At 35.6% G+C, this 15,847-nt stretch overlaps 1 protein-coding gene across 3 annotated transcripts in view; it reads left to right on the forward strand.

The window, feature by feature from the left end:
- CEP128 (centrosomal protein 128) overlaps nt 1-15,847 on the forward strand; it is a 120,302-nt gene that overhangs the window by 9,065 nt on the left and 95,390 nt on the right. For all 3 annotated transcript variants that reach the window (XM_040558771.1, XM_040558770.1, XM_040558769.1), the window contains exons 6-8: nt 1,043-1,134; nt 1,847-1,919; nt 11,102-11,218. In XM_040558771.1, coding sequence (XP_040414705.1) covers nt 1,043-1,134; nt 1,847-1,919; nt 11,102-11,218 — 282 coding nt within the window. The remainder of the gene's footprint in view (nt 1-1,042; nt 1,135-1,846; nt 1,920-11,101; nt 11,219-15,847) is intronic.

The raw sequence follows: 15,847 nt of genomic DNA on the forward strand, positions 1-15,847 counted from the left end.
TACATTCTGAAAATGTATTGTGTTTGTCAAAGTCTCCTGGGCCAGGATGAAATTTCTGGTCTGTCACACGGGAGAGACTGGTGCCTGTGCCTGAATATTGAGGGCAATCAGCTGGGCTGTGGAAGATTCAGTTTAAAGTCTTGCATATAGAACAAGATGTTGTAAGTGAGGGTTTTCCCAGACTGTGGCCCTGACCTCTGGGCTGTTTACAGCAGTTTGGTAGTTGAACTGTCGCTTTTTTTTCCTCCCATGAGGGGTGGATGACCTATTACCTTTCTATTCTCTCCCTTAAAAGCTTTGACTATAATGACTATAATGTTATTATATACATTATATGACTATAATGTTAAGTCATTATAAACTATATAGTTTATAATGACTATAAACCATGGTCTGCTAAATAAGGGAAACAGGAATCTAAGTGTGACGTTCTATTGAGGAAAATAGTGGTTTGTTGGTTTTTTCCAACTCTGAAAAAACCTTTCTAGGATAGTATATAGAAATCTTGGGCAAAATAAAATAAAATTCCTCAATGCTTTGGTAGTTTCTGAAAACATCGTAGTGTTCTGCTTGGTCACTTGCAGTTTTACATGCAATGTTTCTATAGTAGTATCTGTAGCTGAGCAGAACTTTGTATCATTCATACTAGTATTTATTAACAGGAAATGTCTGTGTTGATGCCACCTGTTCAGATATTTTAATTTATCTTGCATTAAGTTAAAAAGATGGTACAATGTCAGGTATCTGAAATGAACTAGCTCTGAAGGATAGAAAACTTATAGTCAGGAAACTTGGTTTAGCAAATAATGTACTGGAAATTAAACTGGATGAGCAAGTTTTTTGGAGAGTTGATAGAAATAGAAGCACGCAGGCTTCATTCAGGCTGATCTTCAATTCATGCAATTTTATTTTCCAGATTATTTTTATCTGCTGCACTTCATTTAATATTTTCTTTTCAAAAGTGTGTATATATGTATTTTTGGAATATCACAGATAAAAGCATCCTTAACCTTTAGCATAATTTCTGTACTTTAATTTACAGCTGCATTCTTTCCACCAGTCTCTTCGAGATCTCAGTAGTGAACAAGTTCGTCTAGGAGATGACATCAGTCGGGAGCTTTCAAGAAGAAACCGGTATAAACAGAATATAACTTCCATGAGAATAAATAATTCTTAAATTCCTTTGTTCTTTTGTATTAAAAAAATAATGTTGGAGAGTGGTATTATACAACGTACAGATGAAACCAGTACTATGAAAGGCTTGTTACACAAGGTTTGTCCAGTGTTTATACGTATAAATGACGCACGCACATTCCAATTTGTATATTATATGTGGTCATCTCCCTCTTTTTATATGTGGATAAAAAGACAGGGACTTGGGAATTTATTTTAGTAAAACTTTGTTCCTTTATTTTTCTTGATACTGGAGTCTCTTGAGGATAAGCTCTTATGCAGGCCATAATGTGTTTTTTTTTTTTTTTAGTACGTGCTGTCTCAACATATGGTGCTTCGTCTAATCGCAATAACAGGAATTAGTACTCTAATTCCTAGTAAGAACTAGTCCTATTCAAAAAGACTGTGTTGACATGTTCATAATTTTGTACTTGTTGACCTGATACCTAGCCTTTCTACCTAGATGCTCCGTCTTCACTAGAGGAATGGAAATGCTTTCTATAATGAATTTTCCACTTGAGGCTGGTCTCTAATTATGCTGGGGTTTTAGAAGCTGTAGAATGACTTGGAGTAACCTAAAAATCCATGAAATTGTTGCTGCTTAAAATTATCGTAGTTGATATTTAGTTTTTGCACTGCAGAATATAAGTCTTACCTGTATTTTTCTGTGAAGGACTGATGCAGAAATGAGAAAAACTCTAGCAGAATTGTCTGAAAAGCTTACTGAGTCCCAAAGACAAGAAACGGTGAGTATGAATAACATGGAAAAATGATGTCTATTTAACAGTCTAAGCAGGATGTGGGCTACTAGTATAATGTATGTTTCGGTGATTAGTACCATGTATTAGCGTATATCTGAACAGGATTCTATCTAGGCTAGGATCGGTGATTATAATGTTACCCTTCCATAATGAAATTAGCAAAACAAGTGTCTGTATCTCAGGTACTTGTTTAAACTGAAAGTGAATGTTTTACAAATGTGTATATAGTGAATTTCTCTCTCAGAAATCATGTTTTTAGAGAAAACTGTTGTTTAACTTTGAACACTGGTTTTAACACTTAAAGTGTGATAGATAGCTTTTGAAATATACATGTTAGTTTTTTCCATGTTGAAGAACTTCCATAACAACCATGAAATCTGAGTAATAATATTGATTCCTCTTCCTCCCTCTCTCCCTATCGTTTTCAGTCCTTATCTGTGAAGCCTTTTGAAAGTCTCTTGTGGCTATACTCTTCGCTGGAGGCTCTGACAAATGTATCAAAGGAGGAAGTGCAGCCATGATAGATACTCTCTTACTTTTTGCCTCTTGTATCTGCTGGAAGGAGATACTCCAGTCTATATCACTCAAATATGGAAGAGTTCAGCTCTTGAGATGGAAGTCAAAGCAGTATTGCTATAGACACAAGAGAAGCTGAAAATCTCCTCACTGGTTAGGAGGTGAAAATCCTGTAGGTAGTTCTTGACTTGAAGACTTGAGTCTATGCTTTATGTACATGCTAATGTGATATCAGTAGCCGTGCTAACATCTCAGAGCAAGTGTTATTTTCTCCTAGGTGGATCATCCTTCCCTAAAATTGCATGAATTGGTTCTAAATGACCTGGCAAGAGCTTTAGTGATGCATTTGTGCACTGATATCAGTATTGTTGGCGAGGGCTGCTTCTTGGCACCAACAGTAATTGTAACTAGTAATTGTGCTTGTGTAAGTTCCCGACTGTAGATGAAATAAGAGAGGGATTCAAGAGGCTATGATCTATCAAGACCAGTTATACACTTAATATGATAGAATCCATCAGGGGAAGAAGACTGTCCTGTTCAGCCTTTGTAGAAGAATTTAACAGGCCATCCTTGTTAGAATGTTAGCACTGTTTATATGGTAAGGAATTCTTTGATACTTGGAACTGTGAGTGTTGTGTCCTGCTTCTCAGTATACTTTTTTTTTCTCTCTCATGTACCAGGAAATTAGCAAGCTCTAAGTTTTAAATAGGACAGTTCACGAGAAAACAGCTGCTGCAGCTGGTTACGCCACAACTGTTCTGTGCCGTTGAATGAGAGAAACAAACCTTCCTCCTCAATCCTCTGGAATGCTGGCAACCACTGTCTTTACATAAATGAAAGAAATAACTAGTTTTTGTTTGTGACCTCCTACAGCAGGATTTCAAGATTTGAAATTGGTTGCTACAATTTTTATCTGAGAGAAGCAAAAGATGAGAGAAGTAAAGTGTAACAAGGAAGCCTTCAGTATTCTTTGATATTCCCCTTACCGTTAAAAAAAATGTCTTTTATTTGTGAGAGAAACTATCATCCCATAAAGCTTTGAAAGCTGAAATGTTTAATGAAACACTTTTAATGAAGACAAAAATTCTGCAGTTGGCTGCAGTCACATGGTTTTCCTGGGTAGGACTAGTAAGACTTCAACAGGAATGTTCTGCTCATTGCTGTTTATTAACTGTAGGAAGAACATGGGCAAAATGGAGGGAAAACCAGAAGGGTAGAGGATGGAGAAGGCAGGTCACTCATTTAGATACCTCTCTGGAAGGTTAAAGCAATTGCTGTTGTTCAGTTTGCAGAAGAGTTATGCAGAGAGGAGAGACCTAGCCCTGTATGATGGAAGATCAAAAAGTAACAAAAAGTAAATGTCTAGGGAACAGTACTAGGATACAAATGCATCTAATGATAGTTCTGTACAATACTACTTTACTTGTGAGTTGGGAATTTCTTGATCTGCAAGTGGTACTTTCTCACTTTTTGTACTTGGGAATCTCTCTGTGGATTTGCTTGCTTTTTGTGTTGTTTTTTTTAACTTGTCCAGTATTTGCTATAAATTGCATAGTTTTATCATGTTACTTCTCATCCTTTAGAAAGTTATCCAGATAGATTACATATTGTGGGGAGAGCTGCCACATGTGGTGTGTTTTTATTATTTCTATTTATTCATTATTTCATTTTTAAATCTGCTTTTCCATGTCTAGTTTTCATTGGAGGAGATTATTCAAAGGTTCTTCAGAGGGTTCCTCTTCTAAGGCTGAAGAATTCTGACATGTGTTGACAGTCTTAGCTATGTGATTCCACCTCATTTGAAAAGGCTAGCAGTAGTAGGCTAGTGCTGCTTGCTTTACGTCTGCTCTCCAAAACTGGGTCTGGATACTCTTTCCCTTGTTCAAAGCCTAATGATTTATTGTTACAGTGATGAGTCTGACTGAGTTATGTAGGAAGAAATACTTTTATTCTTATAACTTATGAAAAGTTGTGCAGGAACTTATGTCCTCCATGTCTTTATTACTTCACTTCAGAGAAGTTGTTTATCATCTTCAACGTTACCATCCTTTTATTTGCATTCCATTTTAGGGTTTTTGACTGTAAATTGTCAATTTGAAATCTCGATAATTTGACAGAATGAGTTTGTGGCAGGAACATTTGTTTCAGCTTAGTGTCCTTAAGCCTTCATTTCTGTAGGGACTTGTAACCAAATTCTTACAGCTGTACTGTTCAGAATAGTCAGTACTGTATGAAAATTGCTTATATATAAACTATATAAATGTGATAATAAAGGTCTAAGGTCTCTTTGATACAGTCAGTCTGAGTTACTTGCTTAGAATTTCTTATTCATTAGAGGTTTATGATTTGAGAGCCTTTTTGATGAAAAAATGTTTATTTACATTATGTTTATATAAGGTATCCCTCTTGGATATTTTGTTGCCATCTCCTCATATAAAGGCTCATCCCAAATAGCATAGAAGGCAACTGCTCCAAAGCATAGAGTTGTTCAAAGTAAGTAGATGCTCAGTTGAGATGGTGCCATTGGAAGGTTAGCGTAGGTTGTGTCTGTGGAAAAAGACAGATGTCAAGTAAAATGAATCTCACATGGAGTTCATGTGGTTAAGGTATCCCAGAGAGACAAGGTTATTTTTAGATAAGGAACTGTCCTTCAGAAGACCTGATGTAGAGATTTTTGGCCTTCCAAAGGTGACTGTTGTAAAATGCATTTCATGCATTAGCATTTGCCATGAGGGGAATGTTTAACTCAATATTCAGAATGAAATCTGTGAAAGTACTTTGCCATTTTTGTGGTTTTATGACTTCTGCTTCAAGTCTGCATTGATGATAAAATAGATAATAACAAAAGCGAAAAAAATCTGTTGAAATAGATTTCAGTCAGCAGGACTTCTGCACCAGAAATAACAGTGGAAAGCTGAAAAACAGGAGAGAAACTCAAGAAGTAGGATACTGCTTTTTGTACATTAGGCATCCAGCATCTTCCACAGAATTAAATTTAGCTACATGACTTAAATGTCACCCTGGTTTTAAACAGGACATTCTTATCACCAATTAAGCAAAAAGAAAAGAGAACTTTCTGATAGCCCAATCCATTTTCATAGATTTTGCTGCTACTTGAAAACCTAACACAGAGATAGAGCTCTTAGTGTCATGATTATTGTTCAGGTAGGCTGTGTTGCTGAAAATACATCCTTCAATCATGTTCTAATATGCACTGAATGCAATAATTTAGTTTTAGCATTTCATGTCATTATGTAGAACCTCCATGTTTCTTGTTACTGTTCTTCAGTGAATCACTTGTCTGCACTACGGCTTTTGATCTGGGGACAAGATGTGTACTGTTCAGGTAGGAATGTTGTCCTGAATGAGGGTCATTTAGGATAGAGGAAGAGAAGTGAATTTTAGTCTCTTCTTCATATACAACTTACTGCTTGCTTACCTTTGCTTCTGATCTTCCTTTTGTTGTTATCGCTCTTGTTGCATGTCACAGGTTCTGTGACAATCCAAGGAAGATCAGAGAGGCTACAAAATCAGGAAACATAGTTCTCATGGAAGATAATGTCTAAACCACTGTAGATGGGTAACTGTCATGTTGGGGGGGGAACTACATTTTTAGGTATTATATTAATTACTTTGTAGAGCAAATAAACACAAACTATTCCAGAAGAAAAAGCAGTTATTTGTTATAAACCAAGTCCTACATGTGGCTTTTAATCTATGAAAGACTCACTTTGTAACAATCACCGAAACAACAAACATAAGTTTGGCACCCCTACCAGAGCAAAAAAAAAAAAAAAAAGCTTTTTACAATAACATCTGATTTCTAAAAGGGAGTTGCACAAAAATGAAGAAGCTTATTTGAAAAATGTCGGGCAATGAGGAAGATAAAATAGTTCAAGACAGTGTAGAAGAAATTGGAATACACTACAATAATGACTTTAATGCGTTAGAAGATCTGAAGGAAATCAAAAGATATCTGATGGAACTACACAAGGTAACAAGAAGTCCTTCCAGAAGTTATAGCCAAATGATAGAAGTAGAAAGGTTAGATAAACTTCATCAGCTAAATATAAAAATGGAGTAAGGTAGGTTAAAAACAGTTTGGCGAAGAGGTTCCAAAGGTACGCACACTGATAAACCCTGTTTAATGCCATAGTGTCACTAGGAGAAAATATTAAATGAGAAACAATGCTCAGAGAAGAGAACACCTGTGGAGAGGATAGGAGGCAGAATCTGTTCCTTGTCTTGCATCCATTTTTACCAGAGAGGCTTCTGGAAAGCTCCAGCATAGAAACACGTAAAAAGATTGGTGTTGGATCTGGAGGGACCTGTGCTTGGACTTCAGCTGTTCCATAGCATAAATGATAATTAGTTTCAAAAATATGGTGATAAGTGACCCAGTTTGTGCTATTGTGGTGATACTAAATTTTCCAAAACAGAAAAGGTAAGTTTACTGCATTCCAGAAAGTCTTATTACTAAGCATGGCTAGGACATGAATGTGACATAGCAGCTGTCACAGAGAATGCAGAGGAAGTTGCTAATGATAGTACTTGGTTCTTTTGCACTATTGCAAGATACAACATAATAAACCTGATCTGCTGTGGACTTGTGTGTTCTATGCCTTCTTTGCCTAGTCTCCTCCCTGACTACTTGTGCCACCCTACAAAAACTTCTGTTGTATCCTAGCTAAGTAAATCCTTGTAACAAGAACTCCTATGTTTTTCCCATATTATGCTTCCTCACCATGCTAGTCCTCCAAAATGCCATGTTGCTTTCCTTCCATCATGCTGACTTCCCCGCTACCTTTAATTCCTTGTACTTCCAACATACGTATTTTTTACATGTATTTTTTTAAATACTAAATAGCCAAATGCTTCATTTCAGACTAAACACATGCACTTTGCTGACAGCCAAAGCAAATAAGGGTGGAATTCTCCCTATTTTTCCCTGCATGGTGTATTTATGAAATCACCTGTGTTGAAGATCTTACTTTTTTTGAAAACCCTCATGGTGTCTAAATACATTTGACAGCTCTGCATTGCTGAGCATTTGAATCTGTTGGCCAATTTCAAAAGAGTTTTGAAATGAAAGACATTGGTCTCCTAAATATTGTTCTTAATAAAGCAAGCTATGAGGCTGCCTTTGTTTAATCCTCCTTTTTTCAGAGCTGATGAAAATGTTTTATAATAAGCATTCTGTCTCCCAGAAAACACTTTCCCCTCTGAAGAAATATTAACCAATGTGCTACCTATTCCTTTAACCTAAAATAACCCCCTTTAACTGTCAACCATTCTGTATGCTAAGCTCTATCTTACAAGAATAAAAATAAATTTGATGGAAACGTGATTACGTAATTAATTTGCTTATAGTCTAAGGTTTGTTTTTTGTTTGCCATGTCTTTTGTTATTTCATGTGTAGTTGGAGTAGTTTGTGATTGCGAACTTCGTATTTATGAAATGACATTACGTGCAGAAAAAACTTCAGTCTTTGGAGGAAATGAGAATTGGACAAATATCCAAGAATACTGTATGCAAATCCTCTTAGAAAAAGATGACAATGAAATGTAGAGTACAGCAATATGCATATTTGACTAAATGAGAATTTCTGAATTTACTTAAGACAAAAAAAAGAGAATGCGGAAAGTAAAAATTAAAATATTTTGACCTCACCTGGTGCAGATTAATTAAGATACTTAAATAACTGTGTGAAGTGATCTTGAAACCACTAATGGCTATTTTGGAGTATTCATAGACAACTGCAAGTGTAAGGTTAGAAAAACTGTTCTTGGAATACTGAAAATGAGAAAATATGAAGGGGGGAAAAAAGGAGAAACTACTGATTATTTGTCCAGAACTTGATTGGAATATATCTAAGAGCAAACAAGAAACTTCAGCAGCAGTTGACACTGATTTGTCAAGCAAAACTATGCTCTCTTATCATGAAATGAACTTAAAAGGCAGAAGCAATACTCTGTCTTGATGTAATTTCATTTTTGAATAGTCTCAATAATCTTAACAATAGAATAAGCTTTGTAGTAAAATATGGCAAAACTGTTCTGAAAATCTGAACGCGACTGTTCAGATATCTGTGCATCTTGTAAACTGTTCACTGTTAAAATTAGATGAATTACTGAAGTGTGTTGGCACTCATGGCATTCTTGATCCGATTCTCTCAAGTTTTTTTTAGTGGTTTAGGTGATGTAAAAGAGAGATGCTTATTACGTTTGCAGGTGGACTTCAGATGAGTAAAAAAAAAAAAAAAAAAAAAGAAATGAAATCCAATATCCCCCCTTGGTTGTGGATTAGAGGGTAGAACAAGGATAATAGGTGCAAAATTCAAAAAAGAAAGACTAAGATTGTACTGTAGGAAAAACATTATTTTAGAGGCTATGCAATAAACTGTCCCAGGAGGCTATAGAAGTTTTCTATGAATGTTTTTGAGCAGTTTAAAGGAAAAAAAAAAGTCATGCGGTTAGTCAGGCAGCAAGTTTGCTAACCTTTGAAGTCCATTCCAGCCACCTTTTTCCATGTGTTTGTGCAGTACAGAGAATGTGAACTAACAACATACTACATATACTATAGTTTCTTGATGGACTTCTTTTTTGTGAGTTATAAGTAGCATCAAAATGTGTGGCACTCCTGTGTTATTTTTTTTTTCTTAAGAGGATTGTATCTGTAACTGAAATTTCCATGCACCTGACAAAAACACAAAAACAACACACACATCTCTTTCTTTACCTTGTTAGAGATGAGAAGGCAATTGTCTTCTGGAGGGACTTGAAAGAAGCAAGAGGCAATGCAATCACTTAATATCTTGTAGTTAGCAAAAAAGTTATTTTCTTTTTCATTCTGCTTTAGTGGCAATGAAATCTGAAGTTTGCAGGAATCCAAAGCGTTGCCTTGTGCTTCTTCATGTCATGTGAGCTGCTGTGCCCACAGTGGACTAGGCCGGTGGGGGAGTTACTGAATTCTCCTGTTGAATGTCGTCTTTGAGGGTAGTGTAATGTTACTTTTCAATCTTTGTCTAGCCTAAATCATATATTTTTATTTCTTAATACCATTAGTGTTCCCTTGCAAACTTTACTTGAAGCAGATGTCTAAGAGAGCTGAGAAAGCTTCTGCCTTCAGAAACGTGTAACTAGGATTTTTTTAAAACATAAACCACAACTTTATTTCCGGTGTATTTAAAGTACACAAATGAAGAAAATTATGGCAGTCATCCCCTAATTTTCTGCAGAGATGTAACAAGTTTAATGATAGTGTTATTTTTTGTTACTGTTAGATACTATCATTAGCTTATTTTGTGAATTATTAGAAGTAACAGTAAGTAGTAGATTTCACAATAGAAATACGTGAGTTGTGATGTGATCATTATTTTTTATGCATTAGTTTGCAGTAATTATTTTAATAATTATTTTAATTATGGCTGCAGATCGTTCATAACTTACATGAAAGAACATGATTTGATGAAGTACATTTTTTTGAACTTCTCATGATGGTTTTAAGAGAAAATAGAAAATTCCAAGTTGTGAGCTGACTGCTCATCTGGCTGTGCAAACAAGAAACCTTTTCAAAGCACCACGTTTTGTTATAAAGACAAAATGACTGTTTCATTCTTTTAAACCTAATGTTTTATGGTACTCATGAAGTATGAATGTGTCCATAACTATGTATCTGTTGCTACACAACTGTGTTGTTCCTGTTAAAATTCTATATCCATACACATGTATAAATGCTAGTAAAAGCATGATTATTGATGAAAGTGCACGTGAGAACTTGCTTTCCTCCACATATGTCAGAAACTCGTAATTGAACAAGTCTTTTAAGTCTTTCTTTGTTTTATCTAGATACCATTTGGTAAGTAGTTATACTGCTTTCTAGTGACTCTTTAAAGCTATTAGTTTTGAAGTAGGGAGGAAACCAATATATTAGTATTTTCCTTGTTAGTCTTTAACTTTTCCTTGAAGTCTTTTAACTTCAATGATGTAAATTTAATTTGCTGCCCACAAGAGGGTGCTCTCTGCTAGCAGCTTGAAATGCAAAAATAGAGTATTTCTGGTTGTAGTTTAAAGTTGAACCATTGTGTCTGTAATCCAGATTGCTTTAACAATTGACTGGTGGTACTTACATTAGGTTGAATGTGAATTGAAAAAATATTGGGGAAAAGTCTTATTGATGTAAATATTTTGTGCTATTACAGTCATTTTCATACTTAGCTCATCTCACTGCTTGTCAGTCATGGATTCCTGAGTAAGGAGGCAAATGGTGGTCTGTTTTACAGACAGGAGTGACTCTCCAAAGATTAACCAGACCTGTGGCAGAGAAGCCAAGATGTTTGTATTGCAGCCTCAGTTTAGCCTGCACCAAACTTGATATATTTAGCACTTGATCAGAACCACCACCGTAAAGAAAAATATCATAAATGTAAAGGAGGATATTGCTCACAAAATAGCAGGTTATTTCCTTGCTTGAGTACTCAGTACTATATCTCTGATTATTTTCTATGCCATTCTAAATCTTACTTCACAAAATACAAGTTGTTTTGTTTTTCTTTCTTTCTGTCCCATACTCTTTACTATTTTCTCCGTTGGTATCTCAGTATGTGGTAAAAATGCGCCCTAACTTCCTGCAGGTTGTTTTTTCTTTTGAAGGTGTCAGTACGGGTAGAGAGAAGACTTCAGGAGATAGAACAAGAAATGCATGCTGAAAGACAGCTTGTAGAAAGGCGCCAGGACCAACTGGGACAGATGTCTGTTCAATTACAAGAGGTATGCAAATGAAAACTTCCTGTATATGTATGATTAAATTAGGATCTTTCTGTATTTGTGACCCTGTACCTGTCAAACTGGCAAAAGTGCTCATATTTTTGGCAGGTTCTTTTAACTGTATCCAACCCACTTCCTCTCGATTTGGTGACAAGTAGTCTCTGTTATTTGTGATGCTGCTCTGAATCGTGATACTGTTTTAGACCTTTTTGGTAACTGGCACAAACATTATCTGAAAGAAAAGCAAATTAGACCAAGTAAGGCCTTACCTTTTGGAAAACACTCTTTTTGAGAACAAAATAATAGGAATTCTGTATATGTTGCCTCTGTGTACCACCATCCCGAGACTTATTTGTGTGAGTTTTGTGAAGAAATTTACTTTGTTATTGAACTGTACAAGAAATAGGAATATGAGAGTTTCTAAGGAGACAAAAGGTTTAGAACTGATCTAATCTTGACTTTAAAACAAGCAGAGGAAAAAATGGCAGCAACAAAACAGTCTAAGAATTTGAGTTCTTGAGCTGTATGTTTTGACTACTTAGTTTTTTTCTTTGTATGTGGTGATACAGATGAATAGATTCAGTATGGCAAACCAAATAGAATGAATAATATAACTTGTGACTATGAAGCATTTAAAATTTATGAATAGCTTTATAAGGTTGTCAACAATGTATTTTTAAGCTGAATACTAGCTGACTTTTTGCTAATTTGTTCGTTGCTTGCATCAGTGTAATTGTTTGATGTATTGTGCTAAGATGTTTTTCTATTTTTCTGTATTATAGAAATATTAAATTTGCCATTAGAGATCTCTTCAGTTTACACTATTTCTCACAATTTTTTTATATCCTATATTTAAATAGGCAATCTTTGCAAAGCCTACAAGGTAAGTATTCAGCAACAAAAACAAAAAGAAAATTCCTGATAAGAAATGTTAGATTTTTGTTTGTAATACATGTTGTCATTTTACCTTTTTCTTATTACCCATCACTTAACAGTAGCATTTGTCACAAAGATTGCTTGATAGGTGAGACAAGTTTCAAGACCAGAGGTTCTCAGAGAATCCAGTGTAGAAGTTTACTTATTTCTTGACTGTTTTACACTGTGCATTCATTAGACTTCATTGTACATTAAGAACAGCAACTTCACGCAATATATGTTGCTGATTTTCTCTTATTGTGACATTTGTCATTTGATACTTCTTTGAAACTCAGCTATTGCAGATGCTCTTCTCAAGTTTGCACGTCTCATTAGTGCACTCCTTTGACCTCTCACGGGATGTACAGAATGATATCAAGGACCAGCTACTTAATAATGTGGATTTCTTTTTTTTTTACATTGATATGACTCTGTACTTGCTCAGATTCCTAGGGGACATTGTAGGTGAAAATATTCTTAATGAACACAATCCACACAGGGAGAGGCTAGCTCCCTAGCTTTTTCTGCAGCTTGACCTTTTGATCAGCTGTTCCTCTTCTGCCTTCCATTTGGCCTGAATTATCAGGAGTATTAGAACCAAGCAGCCAAGGTGCTTTCCAATAAGTGAGGAATGTTCTTCACTAATGAAACATGAATGCATTTAGGGATAAAACATGGAACCCAAGTCAGTAAACTCAATAGTAAATATCTGTGCTGGTCCACTGCAAGAAGGCTTGGAGATGGTGGTAACAACTTAGGTTTCATTGTCCTAACATTTTTAATGGTGTTCATCTTCAATAATAACACTAACCTGGATAGTGGTGGTCTTGGAATGTTTTTGGTCCCCACTCCAAATGGTGCTTGTATTCACCCATGTAAATATGTGTGTGCGCATTGCTTGAGAACTGAATGTTGTTAATCACTAAATTGTTAGAAACAGTTTAATAGGATTGAACTCGCATTGCTGTGTGTACTTTTGCATATACCCTAGTGAGAATAAAGCAAATAGCTAAATATTTTGCTGAAGTTATTTGTGTGAAGCATGTCTCCTACATCATTGTAAAAAGGAGGTTTTTACTTCATTATTCTGTTTCTTGTCCTTTGTACTTTGAATTACGAGTTAGATGGACTCTTAACTCTGTCAGTGGCCTCAGTCTTGTGGTGACCATTGCGTGGATTTAATGCTCTATTAAAGTCTCTTTCTGTCCTTTTTTTTATTTCACCAAGATTCTTCCCAAGTAACATTACTGGAAGGAGGATAGTGTTTGGACTGAGTTCTGAAATCCTGTCATTCAATATGGCCTGGATAATTTACAAAGAAATGCTATTTAAAGCATTTGTGGCTATTTAATGAAACATTTTTTTCATTAGCTTTCCTGTTACTACATTTCAAACCCAACAAAATCAAATTTAACTTTTGGATTTAATCAGCAGTTCTTTTAATTAAGAAATCTGGTGAGTCTTAAAAGTTAAGTCCTTATCTTTAGGGAAAGTGCAGTGTCCATAAGTGACCACTACTTGTCAGTATTTTACCACCTTGAGAGAGTTATCTTCCTAAATCTCAGTTATTTAATTATATATTTTCAGGATCTAACTGAATGTGATGATACATGTGTTTCTTTCTCTTTGTCTGACTTGTCTTTGCTTTTCTCTTGATGTGCAAACTTTTTAATTTTATTTCATTATTATCATCATCATGGTCTGATCATTAACCAAGATGATATCTGGTTATAAACTGACTATAAAGAAAGCTTGACGTATAATTTTTGCATCTTTAGTATCTAAAACTGAGGTTTTTTTGAATCTGCATTCAATATGTGCTGTGTGTAGGTGGATAAAAATTTTCCACTGCATTTCTGTATCTTGAGTTGATGTGTATTCTAGGTGTACTTAAACGCTATTTATAAAGAAAATCTTAAATTAGTGCAAGTCATGCATCTTCACTTTCTTCTGTTTCCCTGATAGAAACTCCTTCCTGTTTTGAAAGGAGAACAAATAAGTTCATCTTGTCAGTTCTACTAACATGTATATATGGATCGCTTTAACAAAATACATTTGTTGTCTAAATTAAGATTACTTTGAGATTCTTCAGTGCTTTGCTTTGAATATAAAGATACCATCCACTTTGTACTGTTTGTTTGCATATATGCCTCCATTTTCTGAAACAAATATAGTTCTTAAAAATAGCCTTTAAACAGCTTTTATATGCAAAGGGTGTTCTGGATGGCTTCAATAATTCCTATGCTCGGCTTTCTGGATTTTGGTAAAATGAGGTAGTGTTCATGCTTTGCTCACTTTAGGTGAACAGTATCATATTTATAAAACATTTTTGAACACACTGACTGTATTAAGGCAGTGACTATGAGTATGTCTTAAGCTAATAACTTATTCATTTCTTAGTGCAACTGGATACTTAGATCTCTTCGCCTCTCACTGCACATACTGTGAAGTGCAAGATACTGGCAAACTTCAAACAGAGGGTGGGGTAGATTGGTCAAAAATGTTATTGAAAAATTCTCTTTTTGAATGACCTTCTCTGTGATCCTTTTAGACAAACATAAACTTGATCTGTGCTCTGAGACATCTGGATGTTTTAATGCATTGTTGATACTTGCCCCTTGACTCTGTGCTATGCCACCTATGGCTAGTGGGTTTTGTTTTAATTGTAGTTTGTCTGGCTCACATCTCTGCATTGGAACACAAGCAGGTCTCATACATATGTCACTGAATTATCTAGGCAGTCTGTCTTTAAATGCATTGCATTTAAGGAAGCAGTAACATGGACTGCTAATGTGGCAGGTTAGAGAAAAAAATTCAGATTAGGATGAGGTACATTTTTGTTTTATTTTAAAACATAGCTCAAGGTTGGTCTTTTTTAGCATATTTTGGCTAGTATCAATCAATTTCATTGATCAGTCTCACTCTGAAAAAAGAGACTTCAATTTGTGGTCTGGGCACTACTTTCAAATCTATTTTCTGTGAACAACAACAAACTAAGAGAAGTTAGTAGGCTTACTATCAGTAAAAGTTATTTCTGTATGTTGCAAATGATTGAGAAGTTTTGTTACAGAGGCCTCTGCACAGTTTTCTCCGTATATAAGAGGAAAAGTTCTATAGAGTAGGGAATAAATGATTTTCTTATTAAAATTATGAAGTTTGATGTATGGATGAGGTAAAGTGAGCTGGGGTACACCATGTATGTTGATATTCTGATTCTATTTTGTGCTAGTAAAGTCTGTAAAAAGACCTTAAGAATTGCTCCCCTGGGTCAAATCATAAGTGTGTCTAGCCTGTCAGAGATGATAGTCTGTATCTAACTGTCTGAGCAGGATGTAGAACATCTAGCTGGCCCATCCTGAAATCATACTATGGAGACATCTTCGTGTGCGTGTTCTCTGCTTTCTTGTGGCCTCCAACCTGCCTGCTGCCTCCAAGGCCTCACCAAGTTGCATAATCTCCTTGTCAGCCATCTGCTGGGCAACCTGGATATTAAAGTCTTCAAGAGGAGGATCTTGATGGGAGAATCTACAGGGCTGTAGGCCTGTTTCCATTCTTTGGTGCTTCAGTGTTTCCAGGTAGAGGTCCCCTGGGCCATGCCTGCCCGCTTTTTGGAAGACATCAAGCAGGAGTGTGTTGGAAGGGGATGCTGAGTACAGCAGTTCCTAGTTCCCATGTTTGACCCTTTGACTCCCCCAGTCTCTGGAGATAACAAATGAA

Source organism: Cygnus olor, chromosome 5, assembly GCF_009769625.2.
Source record: "Cygnus olor isolate bCygOlo1 chromosome 5, bCygOlo1.pri.v2, whole genome shotgun sequence".
Classification (NCBI taxonomy): domain Eukaryota; kingdom Metazoa; phylum Chordata; class Aves; order Anseriformes; family Anatidae; genus Cygnus; species Cygnus olor.